General features: G+C 36.4%; 1 protein-coding gene across 1 annotated transcript in view; it reads right to left on the reverse strand.

The window, feature by feature from the left end:
* Nucleotides 1–16,095, reverse strand: part of APAF1 (apoptotic peptidase activating factor 1) — a 56,309-nt gene extending 40,214 nt beyond the window's left edge. The window contains exons 1-8 of the mRNA XM_015819437.1: nt 15,966–16,095; nt 13,319–13,491; nt 8,298–8,487; nt 7,225–7,422; nt 6,213–6,396; nt 4,482–4,594; nt 3,466–3,597; nt 1,930–2,168 (exon numbers count right to left, since the gene is read on the reverse strand). Of these exons, the coding sequence (XP_015674923.1) occupies nt 1,930–2,168; nt 3,466–3,597; nt 4,482–4,594; nt 6,213–6,396; nt 7,225–7,422; nt 8,298–8,487; nt 13,319–13,456 (1,194 nt within the window). The 5' untranslated portion in view covers nt 13,457–13,491; nt 15,966–16,095. The remainder of the gene's footprint in view (nt 1–1,929; nt 2,169–3,465; nt 3,598–4,481; nt 4,595–6,212; nt 6,397–7,224; nt 7,423–8,297; nt 8,488–13,318; nt 13,492–15,965) is intronic.
* Nucleotides 16,096–16,374: the final 279 nt, after the last annotated feature.

The following is a 16,374-nucleotide window of genomic DNA, read 5'->3' on the forward strand; positions in this document are numbered from 1 at the left end:
AACAAGCAAACAAACAAACAAAAATAGGTGAATGCAATGAATAATCACTTTTCCCTTCATTGGGTAAAAATAATCTGAAACATTCAATAGAACATAATGAAATCTCATTTGCAAGTACTGAAAAGAAAGATTGTTAGTATGGAAACCAATATACAAACAAATCTCGAGTAAGACTATTTTCAATGTTTTAAAATTGTTCACTATATATTTATTTTGTTAAATATTGATTGAAAATAAGCATTTTAAAGAATATTTCTCTACTATTGAGAGAATGGTGACTGTCCTTTTAAAATAAAAAAAACAGAATCTCAAATTTAAATTTGCAACTCTGATTTCACAAATGAAATGAAGTGAAACAATGAGTTGCTAATTATTCACAATTTTCCTTAAATATTTAAATAATATACAGGGAAACAAGAATAATGTTTGTGGTATGATTATCAATATTTCAAATTTTAATATGTACTGGTAAAATTTATACTATGATAGTTACTTACTTTTTACTTCAAAAAAACCTATAATCCTAAAAATTTTATATTACTTTAAAGTGTTTAAAATATTTAATAAGATATCTAGATATTTATATAGCAAGCATAATAAAGTTAAATATGTTGCAACCTTATTGATTCTTAGTACATTCTGAAGTATGTACCAATAAGTACAGTAGAAATCATATTGAATTCAGGGGAAGAATGAATATAAACTAATCTTGCATATCAACAATTTTCCAGATAGAAAATATTATTCTGTAACCACATCATTCAGTTAGATATACTAATAATAAACCCTATTTTAAAAGATATTTTATCTGTGTCATCTTAACTGCTAACTAGTCCTGCACAACTAGCTCTGTGAAATGTCTAGAGATTCTCAGTCTCCCCTAGTCCTTCTTTTATCTAAACTGGTCATTCCCAAATCCTGCAACCGTTCTTCATGTTTTAGTTTCCAGACCTTTAATCATCTTAGTTGCTTTGCACTTTTTCCAAAGTCTCAACATCTTTTTTGTAATGTGGTGACCAAAACTGGATGAAATATTCCAGTTGTGGCCTTATTAAGGCTTTATAAAGCAGTACTAATACTTCACGTGATTTTGATTCTATGCCTCTGTTTATACAACCAAGGATTGTATTAGCTTTTTTGGCTGCTGCCGCACACTACTAACTCATGTTTAAGTGATCGTCCACTAGGACTCCAAGGTCCCTTTCACAGTTACTGTTTTTGAGCCAGGTTTCACCTAATCTGTACTTGTACCTTTGGTTTTTCCTGCCCAGGTGTTAAGACCTTGCTTTTCTCCATATTAAATATCATTTTGTTGGATAGCGCCCATTGTTCAAGTCTGTCAAGATCTTTTTGGATTCTGAAGTTGTCTTCTGGGGTGCTGGCTATTCCTGTCAGCTTAGTGTCATCTGCAAATTTGATGAGATCCCCTTCTATTCCCTCTATGTCATTTTTGAAGATATTGAAGAGTACTGGGCCTAAGACACAACCTTGTGATACCCCACTGCTTACTTCCCTCCATGTAGATGTAGTTCTATTAAGGACTGCTCATTGAATACGGTTTGTCAGCCAGTTACAAATCCATCTGTTGGTGTCTATCTCACATTTTTCTAGCTCACCAAGAAGTAGGTTGTGGTCTACTTTGTCAAATGCCTTGCTGAAGTCTAATATACACAGCATTTCGCTGGTTTACTATAATTTAGTCACTTTGTCAAAGAATGAAATAAGATTGGTTTGGCATGATCTGTTTTTAACAAACTGGTGCTGGCTACTAGTTATAACTTTATTTGTTTCTAAGTGTTCACAGATGTTTTTTTATTATTTTTCCCAGTATCTTCCCAGGTATTGATGTCAGGCTGATTGGTCTGTAGTTTCCTGAGTCTGTATTTTTATATATTTTATTTTAAAATACTGTTTTGAAACATATTTTACCTTTGAAGGCACTTTAACATCCTTTTGAAGGACAGAAAGATCTCTGTAATAAACTTTAAAATTTTCTGGCAACATATCAACACTTATAGACATTGCTTCATCAAGTGCTTCATAATCATAAGATGAGGATTTCCGTATTCTTTTAAACTGTTTGTTTTGAAGTTGTCTAAGGTAGTATTCCCAGCGATTGGGAAAGTCTCGCAATAATGCTCCTATTAATGATACCACGAGAGGAGAACCTAAAATAGAAGAATAAGTAAAAGTAAAATTGAACAAAAAGAAATCAAATTGCTTTTTGAAGGCCTTATTGGGGAAAAATATTAAGAAAACAAAAAAGTTAAAAATTCCCTAACTCTTCCCCATCATATGAAATGACTCTTTTCATCTTTGTATTCAAAAGTACACTTCAGAACAACTGACTGAATTAGCAGAGATGGTGAAATCAACTGCTTTGGTAAGAGACAATGGACTAGACAGCTTTATAAGAAACTGGAAGCGATTTGTGGACTTTCTATGTGTTAAATATAATAACAGATGATTAACAGAGGGATTTGAAGATTAATGTAATGTTTGGGCTAACCTGTTGACTTTTTAAAATATATGTACACACACACACACACACATATCAGAAGTTGGGTCGATTTGATTATCAGATAGAGACCCCCCCCCACCTGGAATATTTGTTTATTTAATATAGTATTCTTGTTAAATAGGGATGGGAATGCTTATAACTACCGGTATATGTAGACCTGTTGTGTAAAGGGGAGGAGAATTTATCAGAGTTTTTTTTTTCAGCATCCAGCCAGGAAGGATGGATGGATGGATGGATATGTTTAATGTTACATTTATTTGATATTTGGGTCATTTTTTTCTTTCTTGTAAACAAGTTTTTTTTCTTTTTTTGTCATTGTTAGTGTTGAATGTATGTTTTTCTGTTTTGCATTTTATACTTGTTGAGAAAATAATAAATAAATAAATCCCATAAAGGGTATGGCTAACTGATGAGAGCAGAACGAGCTTGAAATGGTCATCTTAGTCTCCCAATTTAATTCTTTAACTCTCTGTCAGAAAAAGAAATATATATACATACACACACACACACACACGGAATTTTAACATTCTCAGGGCTTATTTGCAGTCTCCTCCTTTCTGGCTTTGGGAGTTGGAAGCTAGATGCAAGCACAGAACAAGCACAAAGGTAAAGAAGGCTTCAAGAGCAATGTAAGTGCAAACTCTATGAAGTCCTGAAATATTTTCCAGAAAAATAATTTTTGCATGTAATTCAAGAAGTGGAAAAACAAAAACCATTTTTTGTATTTTCTCGTTATTAGAATACATATTAAAACTCTGGAAAGGCAAATCATACAGGTTAAAATAACAAAGCCCAAGTTGCTTTGCCTTTTAAAATTTAGAAACTCTAAGTTGCTCAATGACTACATTTCAATTTTAAATTAGCATATATGCAGTTACAAATATGTTGAAAATCTATTACTTTTTTGATGCAGAGGCCTATTAACATAAAATGAAAAAGTTTACCTTTGCATTCTCTAACAATATGATCAGCTTTTTCCGGCAGCTCTGTTACTTTCATATTAACGAACAGGGATAAAATTTCAAGTGCTTTTTCATGCGCTAATCCACTTTCTACAGAAACTTCATATTTATTGCCTGGATATAGAATCAGAAATAAATATTTGATTTAAAGCATAAATAAGTGTTTCTCCACAACTGAATTAAAGTTCTATCCACCCATCTTTGAATCAGCAAAAACTGTATTGGTTTGTTGTTTCCATTGCCAATTTTTGTCTTGTTTCAGTTTTCATTTACTTTGAATAGTTCTGTCCATGAATGCACATGCAATCATAGTAAACAAAGCAATTGATTTATCCATAGACTTTGCTTTGTTCTGCCTTCTGCAAGATACTAATTGGCATTAAAAAATCATCTGCCAATCATCACATTGGAACAGGAATTGAACAGTCTGGTTATTTTCATTAGTTTTTTTGATGTTTAAGGAAAATGCTACATTTAAGGCTTGATTCATTTTATCAATTTATACAGAATTAAAAGGAGGTAATATTCATTATTCAGTTGCACTGTGTATTTTATTTATAAGATTGTATGATTATATATTGTTTATATCATCCCTAAAAGAGCTTGGAATTGTTTTATACTGAAGCTGAACATGGTATTCTAAGTTTCCAGAATTCTTTAGCTCTCCATTTCCCATTTATACTTTACTTCTTACAGAATATATTTTGTTTTCAATATTTAAAGGCAAATTTTTCAACTAATTTTCCCCACAATCCTCAAATATATACATGTTACATTATTCAGATTATTTTCTATAAATTAAACATAATGGTAACAAGATAATCTCTCCTCTTTCAATCTCTCTGTTACTACTACTAATGTACAATTTTCTCAAGGCAATATTATTTTTGGCTTAATATAATGGATGTACCACTGCATGCTCTTAATAAGGGTTAATGGAATAATAGCAACAAAACGCTACCACTGTGAAAGTTAATAGAGGAAAACACAACCCTTACCAGTTACAGAATCTGCTACACTCCTGTCTCTACTGGTGATAAGAATCTGACACTGATTATCAAAAGCTTTTAAAACCCAGGAATCCCAAATATCATCAAGTATCAAGAGAGATCTGTCACAAAAAAGATGATAAACTTGAAATTAAACAGCACATCTACTTTAAGAAGGTTCTTCATATAGTATGTAACAATACATTTCCTTTTTTAAAGTATCCTATCTAAACAGGAGCCCAATGTAATTCCAGAAAATAATAGCAATGTTTTACGATGTACAAGCAAGTGGTATATATACATTCCTACATACTTTGAAGTGCTTTTTGGAATAAAGTCCAAAGCACTGTATAGCATTTTAATTGCATCCTTCATAGTATCTGAATTTAACTATTTTAAACTTTTGTTTCTTTTTTAATCAAAAAGAGCCTTACAGATCAATGCTTTTTCTTAAAAGATAAATTTGGCATTTGGGCTTAATTTATGATAAAATAGGGGCCAAAGGAGGCAAAAAGAAATAAAAATTAAATATTAGTCTGAATATTTAGAAAGCATATATTTATGCACATTCATTATTATATTTCTCAGTATTGTTATGCTGTTCCCTTTCTGGAATTTTTAAATCATTTTTTCAAAATTTTCAACAAAATACATAAGCAAAAAATGATAAATTCTTAGTACCATTTCTTATGCATAAATCACAGCAGACAAAACCAATATTTTCCCGATTTTTCAAATGAAACATGATTTATTTATTTTTACATTTATATATTATTCTCCTTACAAACAATAATATTCTAAGATTGGTTGAGCTGAGAGACTGGCACAGAGGGTGTCTATGCCCAATAGAGGACTAGAACTCTTGGCCTGCAATTTAACCAGTACATTAAACCATATACCTTAAAAATCTGAAAAAGAGTCAGTGCACTTCAGAAAGCAAGCAATTAAAATTTAAGCTGATAGATACTAAGAAATTTGAAATTTACTTATGCAGAAAATAAAGCAGTGTGGATTTTAATTCATAATCCCTGATGATCAAGACTCCAAAATTGCTCAATGAAAGAATACATGTAAATACATGTTATCTCCGAGACCGCCTTCTGCCGCAGATCCCCTCCCTCAGACCGGTACGCTCCCACAGAGTGGGCCTCCTCAGGGTGCCGTCGGCCAAGCAATGTCGGCTGGCGACCCCCAGGGGGAGGGCCTTCTCTGTGGGTGCCCCTACCCTCTGGAACGAACTACCCCCCGAGATCCGGATGATTCCGGATCTCCTTGTTTTCCGTCGCGCCCTCAAGACATGGCTCTTCCAGCAAGCGGACCTGACCTAGGGAGGATTTTATATGGGGTTTATTTTTTTTTTAGCAATTTGACAGAGACACAACTTTAAAATTTGATTTAATTCGGTTTTATCGGGGGGGGAATGTATTTATGTTTTGTTTTAAATATGTTGTGCGCCGCCCTGAGTCCCGTCGGGAGAAGGGCGGCATATAAATTAAATTAAATAAATAAATAAATAAATAAATAAATGATTATACAAATAAAACATCAGAATGACAACTACTAGCTTTATATGGAACCAATTCACTAATATTTTGTGGTAAACTGTGTTTGCTTGAATTTTAAGCTACATAGAATATTTATTGGAAACCTCTATAAATGTAGGAATTTGAAACAAACAATTCTAGTCAAGTTGATTTAAAATTAAAGATAGCAAATGCAAGTCTGTTCTACTGACATTACCTTGGGCTCTTGCGCAACAGCAACAAACGAAGGCGATCTTTTGCTTCCTCAATATTAAATGGTGGCCTTTGTGAATAAGTGAAGTCCTGATCTAATCTCAGGCAAAGATTTTGGAGTTTCATTAGCAGACCTGCTTTATCCTGTTTTCCAACAGAAACCCAATGCACTCCTCCTGGGAAGCAATCTAAGAAAAAAATACATGTTAAAATTAAAACATATTAGAGAACATTAATGATTCTTAAAAGAAACCTCCAAATATATTGATTGGGGCTATATAAAAAGTTGACTGAATAATGACAGTCATTGCTTTCCTCTGCTTTTTTGTCTTCCCTAGTTATTACTTTTTCTTTTATAAGACTGAATGTTGAGAGTAGAGGCTGTCTTTTTTCTAAGGAGCATATACAAAGTCAAATTATCCTCAAAAGGAACAATAGCATGAAACTCTATGCCTTCTTCATATCCTCCCTCCTTCTCACATACCCCCTCATCTCTTACACACCTCATCAATCCACATCTCTTGCACCCCTGCAAACCTTTCCCAACTTATTAAGATTTTCTTTGTATCAGATATTGACTCTGAACATTTACAATAAACAACAACTGAGTAATATTACTTCTTTCCTCCCTTACTCATATTCCAAAATTATATTTTGGTACTCTATGTCAAGGGTCCCCAACCCCTGGTCCGTGGACCGGTACCAGTCTGCAGCATGCCAGCAACCGGTCCCCACAAACAAGCAATGCCCCATCCGTGGGATGCAGGCAGCACACAAAACCACACACTCTCCGGTCTGTGGAAAAACCTTTCTCCACGGAACCGGTCCCTGGTGCCCAAAAGGTTGGGAACCTCTGCTCTATGTCATTTGGGCACTGTAAGATTATTATATAGCATGTTCAAAACTAAATTGGAACCTTCTGTTTGTAGTGGATTCTATTTTGAAGACAAATTGTAATTTTCAATAAACTAGGAAAGTGAATTAAGATGCTACATTAATAGAAAATATATAAATACCTTTTAAAAGATCATGGTTACGTAGAGTTTCTGCTGCCAAAACAGACTTTCCACAACCTGCCATGCCGTAAATAATCACCCATCCTGGATCATTTCCTAACCCATATAGGTTATGCTGTATTTTTTTTAGTAATTCTGGACGAGTAACAAATACTACTGGCCTCTGTGGAACTCCACCTTCACAAAGGGTAGTCTTAACTTAAATTCAGAAAGGAAAGACAAACAAAAATAATAGCAGCCAGTATCTTAAGATGATATAGAATAAAGAGCAGCAAAATAATTTTGACTTTGATATTTAATACTATCTTCCCCTCCAGTAGAGACTGGTACTAGTCACAGGGAAAGGAGGAGAATCATTGAAAACAGTGTCTCCTATTTGCAATCCCTGGAGCTGGTCTAGCAAGGTATCATAGTCAATGGTATTGAAAACTGTTGAGAAATCCAGAAGACCCAGGATGGTCAAGCCCTCCAAAGGTTATTCACAAGTGTGACCAATGCAAAATTTAATACACATGTTTTTGTGCTTTATTGGTCTGGGATTGTAATCACTTTAAGGTGAAAAGGATACTATTTTAGGAAAATTGCGAATACAATTATACTAACTAAGAATTTGGAATATTCCATTATTTTGTTAGCTTTTCTTATTCATTTACAAGAACAACACAATTTTAGGTATCAATACACATAAAGATACCGTTTTGGTAGTTTAAATCCCTACTCACAAAATTATTATAGTCCATTATAAAAAGCATACAGTGAGCCAGCAAATGTTTTATTTATTATCTAAATGATTTATTTAGAAATGAAAAATCATTTAGAAATGGAGATTATGTTATAATTCAGTGTTTCCTTAAACTGTAATTTGTTTTGTTATAATTCAATCAAATTTAAATTAAAAGTATGACTAAGTCAGTGAGATACACTTTTAGGAATATATTACAAATCTGCCACTCTTAATAATTATTTCTATGAAAAAGTACACATATACACACTACTTGTCATATGAAGTTAGTTAGTTTTTGTTGATTGGGGCAACATATAATCTCTAGTAAATAAAAAAAATCATAACTAACCATATGAAGTTATACCATTCTCAGAATTTTTTTTATTTGAAGGTGAAATAATAGAGAGGCCATCTTGAAGGAGAGCAGCAAGATCTTTGTATCCTTCCTGTCGTAAAGCATTATAGAAAGATATATATGCAAAATTATCTTTGGCAATAATTAATTTTAGAAGCATGGCTGCCTGTTCTTTTCGTGTAGTCTAGTAGAGAAAAGAATAAAATGTAGATTTAGTACATTTTTAGTACATTCTAAAATTCTACAATTTCAATATGCATTAGAAAGTGATATGTTACTAAAATTGTTTATATTTGTTGTTGAATAGAGAAGTCATTTCTGTATTTTTCATTTTCTGTACTATATTCTTAATTTTCCTTTCCTTTCTATTTTTCTTTTCTGCACCTTTTCTTTTTCTTCTTCTTTTTTAGTTTGTATTAGTTTTTATTGTGTACCAAAAAAACCCCTTTCAGTATACACTTGGTATTTTTTTCTGGATTGATGCACCAGACTTAATGAAGAAAAAAATGACAACTCCTACACTATTTAGAAAACATTCTTGGCCAAGATAAATACTTTTGCAATCAAATGTTACACATCTCTACTAAGTTCATTGGAATGAACTTAGTTCATTCTAGGTGAATGTTCATAGCTCTGCCTAGGATTATTGAATTTTTCTCAGTATAATAATTAAGCACATGAAATATATATTATCCTCACCTGAGCATACAATTGTCCTTATCTGGACAACTATTTGTAAAATCTTAAAAGAAATTAGTTCCCAAAAAATTGTACAGTAATCCCCGAGTTACAAGCGTTCACTTAACGCTTGTTCGAAGTTACGTGATAAGCACCCCCTAGTGCTTATGAGAAAGTCCCGAAATTACAAATATTGCAGCACCACGGCAGTCATTCGCCCTTACGAGTGACCGCAGTGACACTGCAACATTCACCATGGTTATTCCCTCCCCACCCCCGCCCCGGGTCTCCCTAGGCATCAGGCCTTCAATACTCATCCTGCAAAGATCAAGATCCTTCACTTTGTTGGCTGCTCCAGGTTTTCGGTACATTCGCAGAGAATGGAGACCTAAAGTAACACAAGATTACACGAGATCAGTGGGGCGAGATCTCATGCTACTGATCTCACGTGATCTCATGGTACTTTAGGCCTCTGTTCTCTGTAACAGAGAACAGAGAATGGACCCGAAACCGGCACCGGATGCCTTCTCCGGGCCGCTGTCGCCAGGATCTGAGGCTGGGGAAACGGGCCACCCGAGGCCACGGAAATGTCCCCCGGCCTCAGGTCTGGGCAGCAGCAGGAACTGCAGCAGAGAGATGGATCTTTTCCAGGTTAGTCTGGCATGGCAGGAAGGGAGGGGGAAGCATGATGTATCTTAGTGGGGCAGCGAGGTTTTGGGGGTCTGTTCCATCACTAGGCCCTCCATGGCCTTCCCCACCCTGAGATACCTCATGTTCACTTAACGAGCTGCGTCTTAACAAGCAAGGGAGTGATCTCGTATGAGATTCACTCCCACGAATTTTTGAATTACAAGTGGAATGGGCAGGCTCCATTACACTTGTAACTTGAGAACTACCTGTATATCAAAAATATTCAGGTAAGGTAACCTCTTTAAAGAATTGCAATCCTCAAAATGGAAAAATTGAAAAAATAACAATATAATTATGGCATTTTATTTGACAGATGTATAATCAACCCTTTTGAAGAGATGAATACAGTTTAATTTTGTCCTCACACAGCTACCTATGAAATAGCTTGGGCTGAAAGAGACTAACTGATCCAAAGACACCCTATGAGCTTCATGATCAAGAGTAGACATGAATTCAGATCTCCATAGTCCTAGTCTAGCACCTTGACTACTGCACTGTAATGACGGATTCAAACAGAGTATGTTTATTTTGTTTATATACTTATACCAAATCTAATTACTATAAGAGTTATTATAAAGCTACAACAAATTTCTTAGATTCAGAGTGAGGCTGCTATTCTATATTTACTAATTCAGGGAGTCAGCCTTAGAACTCTGCTGCAGAGGGGGGATATTGTATGAGACTTGACTATTAGTGATTCCTGGGCATTTTGATAGATAGTTCTTATATGTATTTGTTTTTAATTCGATTACTGCATCAGGTTTTTTAATTCGATTACTGCTATTTAGTGTCAATTTAAGATTGGAGCAACATACCACATCAGTAAGTAAGTAAATAAATAATATTGAGCTCAATGAAAAATTCTTTATTTAATTAGATTTATAGACCAGTTACATCTCTTGAGAAGACATACAGTGAGGGAAGAAATTATGTGATCCCCTGCTGATTTTGTATGTTTGCCCACTGACAAAGAAAAGTTCAGTCTATAATTATAATGGTAGGTTTATTTTAACAGTGAGAGACATAATAAAAACAAAAAAATCCAGAAAATGCATTTCAAAAAAGTTATAAATTGATTTGCATTTTAATGAGTGAAATAAGTATTTGATCCTCTATCAATCATCAAGATTCCTGGCTGCCAGATGTCTTTTATGCAGGTAATGAGCTGAGATTAGGAGCACTCTCTTAAAGGAAGTGCTCCTAATCTCAGCTTGTTACCTGTATAAAAGACACCTGTCCACAGAAGCAATTAATCAATCAGATTCCAAATCCCTCACCATGGCCAAGACCAAAGAGCTATCCAAGGATGTCAGGGACAAGATTGTAGAACTACACAAGGCTGGAATGGGCTACAAAACTATTGCCAAGCAGCTTGGTGAGAAGGTGACAATAGTTGGTGCAATTATTCGCAAATGGAAGAAATACAAAATAATTGTTAATCTCCCTCGGTCTGGGGCCTCATACAAGATCTCATCTCGTGGAGTTTCAATGATCATGAGAACGGTGAGGAATCAGCCCAGAACTACACGGGAGGATCTTGTCAATGATCTCAAAGCAGCTGGGATCATAGTCACCAAGAAAACAATTGGTAACACACTATGCCGTGAAAGATTGAAATCCTGCAATGCCCGCAAGGTCCCCCTGCTCAAAAAAGCACATGTACAGGCCCATCTGAAGTTTGCCAATGAACATCTGAATGATTCAGAGGCGAACTAGGTGAAAGTGTTGTGGTCAGATGAGACTAAAATCGAACTTTGGTATCAACTCAACTCGCCATGTTTGGAGGAGGAATGCTACCTATGACCCCAAGAACACCATCCCCACAGTCAAACATGGAGGTGGAAACATTATGCTTTGGGGGTGTTTTTCTAATGGGACAGGACAACTTCACCGCATGAAAGGGATGATGGACGGGGCCATGTAACGTTAAATCTTGGGTGAGAACCTCCTTCCCTCAGCCAGGGCATTGAAAATGGGTTGTAGATGAGTATTCCAGCATGGCAATGACCCAAAACACATGGCCAAGGCAACAAAGGAGTGGCTCAAGAAGCACATTAAGGTCCTGGAGTGCCCTAGCCAGTCTCCAGATCTTAATCCCATAGAAAATCTGTAGAGGGAGCTGAAGGTTCAAGCTGCCAAACATCAGCCTCAAAACCTTAATGACTTGGAGAGGATCTGCAAAGGGCAGTGGGACAAAATCCTTCCTGAGATGTGCGCAAACCTGGTGGCCAATTACAAGAAATGTCTGACCTCTGTGATTGCCAACAAGGGTTTTGTTACCAAATACTAAGTCATGTTTTGTGAAGGGGTCAAATACTTATTGAAGGTATTTTTAAAATGCAAATCAATTTATAACTTTTTTGAAATGCGTTTTTCTGGATTTTTTGTTGTTATTTTGTGTTTCACTATTAAAATAAACCTACTTTTACAATCATTTTCTGATCATTTCTTTGTCAGCGGGCAAATGTACAAAATCAGCAGGGGATGAAATAATTTTTCCCTTGGTGCCTCAAATCCATAGATGTTTTGAGACGGAAGTATCCAGACTTTTCTTGGCTTGTGTATAGACAAATTCAAGAGAGATGGCGAATTGATAAAAAAACTGCTTCTTTTATGGAAAATGGGAATTTTTTGATGTGTTTTTTTTAATGTTGAAAACAATAAAAAATTCCTTGAAAAAAAAAAAAAAAGAAATATTTTTTCCCTCACTGTACATAGAAAGCTAGTTTTCCTACTGAAGTCAAAGTAAAAATATAAACGCCTACTTAATTCCCATTGAAATATGCAACTAACTTCATATGTATCCCACCTAATGTTGTTACTAAACTTCTATATATTTTAATACTGATATTTTTTCTATCAAAAAATATCCAATAGCACTCTGACATTCAGCTTCAACAAGCTGTTATATTATTACAAATGTAATCTAGAACTTTAGGAGATGTAATTATTTTCTATTTCACTTTTGCCATACTCGTTATTTCTAACCCCTACTCTGCTAATTGTTGTTACATTAACAGACTAATAATTGCTAGTACTACTCTGCTCTTGTATCATCTGAGTCACTTGTATATAATAACATTTGTTCTAGAGCAGTGGTTCTCAACCTGTGGGTCAGGACCCCATTTGGGGTCGATCGACCATTTCACGGGGGTCGCCAAGCAAGGCTGTCCGCCATTTTTTTTGTCTGCCATTTTTTCCCCCTTTTCCAGTGGGTGCCTTACCTCACTTGGGCTGGGCCAGCTGGTGGTCGGCCTGCTCCGTCTCTGCCGCTTGCCAGCTATGCCTCGGCCAGCGCAGGGGGCGGAACCACGCATGCGTGGCGCTCCCGGGCAGGGAAAGTCCTCGACTTACGACCGGTTTAGTCCTCAACTTACGACCGGGTTAGTCCTTGACTTATGACCAATTTAGTCCTCGACTTACGACCGGTTGGGGTCGCGGCATTAAAAAGGTTGAGAACCACTGTTCTAGAGTTATATACAACCTTGTGTGTGTGTGTTACAGGTTATCCCCAGAGTCCATATCAAAAATCTGAGTGCAGCCACATGTGGCCTGAAGTCTCTTATCATGCCTCTCTGTTCTAAAACTTTATATATTAACAGTACTTCTATTCTAACATAAACAAAAAGACAAAAACCTTTAATAACCTGAGCTTTTACTTTCTCCTCTTCCATCTCTGTCAAGATATCATCAGCAACCATATGATCCATTATATAAGATGTCTTGATATCACTTTCCAAAGCTTGGCGGTTCTGAAGCAAATAACTTCTAGCTCTCTCGTCCATGTTTATTGTTCCTTTTAGCTGAGTAATTCTATGAGCTAACCAAGACACAGAACATTTCACAGTTATAATGTATGAATATCACTTATATGTTACTTTAAAAATGAGAAGACAGAACCTTGGATTACTAACATTAATCAGTATTTCAACTTGCAATAAATTATTGAACAGTTGTTAGCTACCTTTGGACTTCAATACTGATACCTAGCCACCAGTGAAAAACTGTGGCAGATGACTGCTTATCAACAAATGAACCTAGAATTGTTCATTTTAATTTTCCTGAAATATATTTTCCAATTATAAAATGGTCCTGATACCACATAACTGCAAGCTCTACAACAGCAATAATATAGAGTAGTATAAAGAATGAGGAATAAGATAATTAAACCAAAATTATATGCTCTAGAGACATTGGTACATTACAGGTAGTCTTTGATTTACAATCATTCATTTAATAACCGTTCAAAGTTACGCCATTGAAAAAAGTGACTTTTGACCATTTTTCACACTTATGACCATTGCAGCATCCCTGTGATCACATGATCAAAATTCAGATGAATTGGCATGTATTTATGATGGTTGCAATGTCCTGGGATTATATGATCACCTTTTATGATCTTCTGACAAAGTCAATGGGGAAGCCAGATCAATTAACAACTGTGTTATCAACTGTGGTAACAACTGTGGCAAGGAAGGTTGTAAAATGACAACAGAAATTTTGGGCTCCACTATGTTCATTAGTCAAGGATTACCTATATACAAATTATTCAGTTGATCAGACATTATTTATGCATTATCCCAATATTTTATTTAGGTGCAGTTTTACCAAAATACTTTTTTAGCATTTATTTAACTAATTACATAAAATAAGTTAACTTCAACTATAAATTTGCTTTAAACAGTCAAAGAAAATAGTCTAATTTGATATCTTTAAATGATACCCTGGCATTTCTAGAACATCACATATATATTTATAATTAAAAAATAAAAATATTTATTTATGTATTTATGTATTAAATTTGTTTGCTCACCACAAGTTGATTCTGGCTGGCTGACAATGTTAAAAGGAATAAAACTATACAAAAACACGTATAGAATAAAATAATATAAAATACAAATTATATAATCATAAAAGCAAGATTTTAGACATAAAAGCAATCTGAAAGTTAATGTTTAACATAAAATACTAATTAGCCTAAGAAACAGTAACAGGCTTATGGAAAAAAAATAATTCCATAGATTAATAAAATATGCTATTGTACTGTATTAAGTACAAATTTTATATAATAGCAAGCTAAAGCAATATGCAGTAAAATTTAAACACAAAGTATAGGTACCTAACAGCATATATTTTAACGTTACATTCTCAAATACCAGAAATTGCACATATATCCTGCTACGATGCTTGCACTATGATTATCTAGCTGAAAAATATATGCAACATAAAGATTTATTTCTTCAATATTACCCTAACAACCTGTTCTAGGTCAATAAAAAGGGAGAAAGTGATATTTAGAGGATAGGGTTGTAAGTTTTCATAATTTTGTAGGTTTAATTTGCCCTATCAGAGACCTATCAACAAATTAGAATGATTTCATACAACAAAATACTAACTTGGAGATTACCCACTTGAAGTTCATTAGGACTGTCTTGTACAGATGAGTTTACTGCTGTAGGTAACTAACTTCAGGAAGTTAAAATATTCGACGTTGGAATAATCTCGTGAAAAATTCTTGCCTCTACCTCAAACGTGCACTTACACCACTTCATGCTACTTAAAATGTTCAAATTCCCAAGACACCACTTGCCTTCCAAAAATACGGGAGTAGACTTTTCCAATACAGGACACGTTTCTTTACGTCAGCGGTTCTCAACCTATGGGTCGCGACCCCATTTGGGGTCGATTGACCATTTCACGGGGGTCGCCAAGCAAGGCTGTCCGCCATTTTTTTTTCCCTTTTCCGGCGGGTGCCTTACCTCCCTTGGGCTGGGCCAGCTGGTGGTCGGCCTGCTCCGTCTCTGCCGCTTGCCAGCTACGCCTCGGCCGGCGCAGGGGGCAGAACCACACATGCACGGCGCTCCTGGGCAGGGAAAGTCCTCGACTTACGACCGGTTGGGTAGTCCTTGACTTACAACCGGTTTAGTCCTCGACTTACGACCAGTTTAGTCCTCGACTTACAACCGGTTTGGTCCTCGACTTACGACCGGTTGGGGGTCGCGGCATTAAAAAGGTTGAGAACCACTGCTTTACATAGAATAGCTCTATCCAAACCTTTAAAATGAAAATACAAACGGCGAATTTCTCGATCAAGCTATTTAAGGAAAGGCGACGTCTTGCTGCGAATTCTCGACTTGCCCGCTCCGCTCCTAAAGTTGGCCCGCCCTGTTTTTTATCTCGACGACTCCTGCCCTCTCGCACTCTCCAACCCACCTTCAACACGCTTTTATTTTCTCTCTCTTTCTCATCGTCTCGCCTACCGCCTCCCCGCCCTCAGGCTTGCTGCAAGGTTACCTGGAGGCGTAAGCAGCGCTCGTGGGAACGGAAGCGGGCGGCCCCGACAAAGCCCTTCACACCTCTCAGCCTTCACCCCATTTCAGTTGCACCCCCCCCTCCCGGGACGGGCACTCGGGAACTAGCAGCCACTTCCTCTTTCGCGAGGCGAATCGAGGAGGCAAAGAGCGAGAGAGGGGCGGGGTAAAGCAGAGGCGAGCCTCCGCCAAAGTTCCTCGCGAAGGGTAGCTCGAAGAAGCGGAGCGGGTCGCCGCCCGGCAGCCACGAGGCTCGAGCGAACAAAGCCGACGCCTCGTGCCCGAGCCACTCGCTCACCGTCTTGGCTCAGCTCGCGCCTGGCAAGGCAAAGAGGCCGCTGTGCCAGTCGGCGAGCGCGCGTTTCCCCGCTGCTCGCGCCGCGTTCATCTCC

The sequence above is a fragment of the Protobothrops mucrosquamatus genome, unplaced genomic scaffold, assembly GCF_001527695.2.
Source record: "Protobothrops mucrosquamatus isolate PMUCROS unplaced genomic scaffold, P.Mucros_1.0 scaffold921, whole genome shotgun sequence".
In the NCBI taxonomy this organism is placed as follows: domain Eukaryota; kingdom Metazoa; phylum Chordata; class Lepidosauria; order Squamata; family Viperidae; genus Protobothrops; species Protobothrops mucrosquamatus.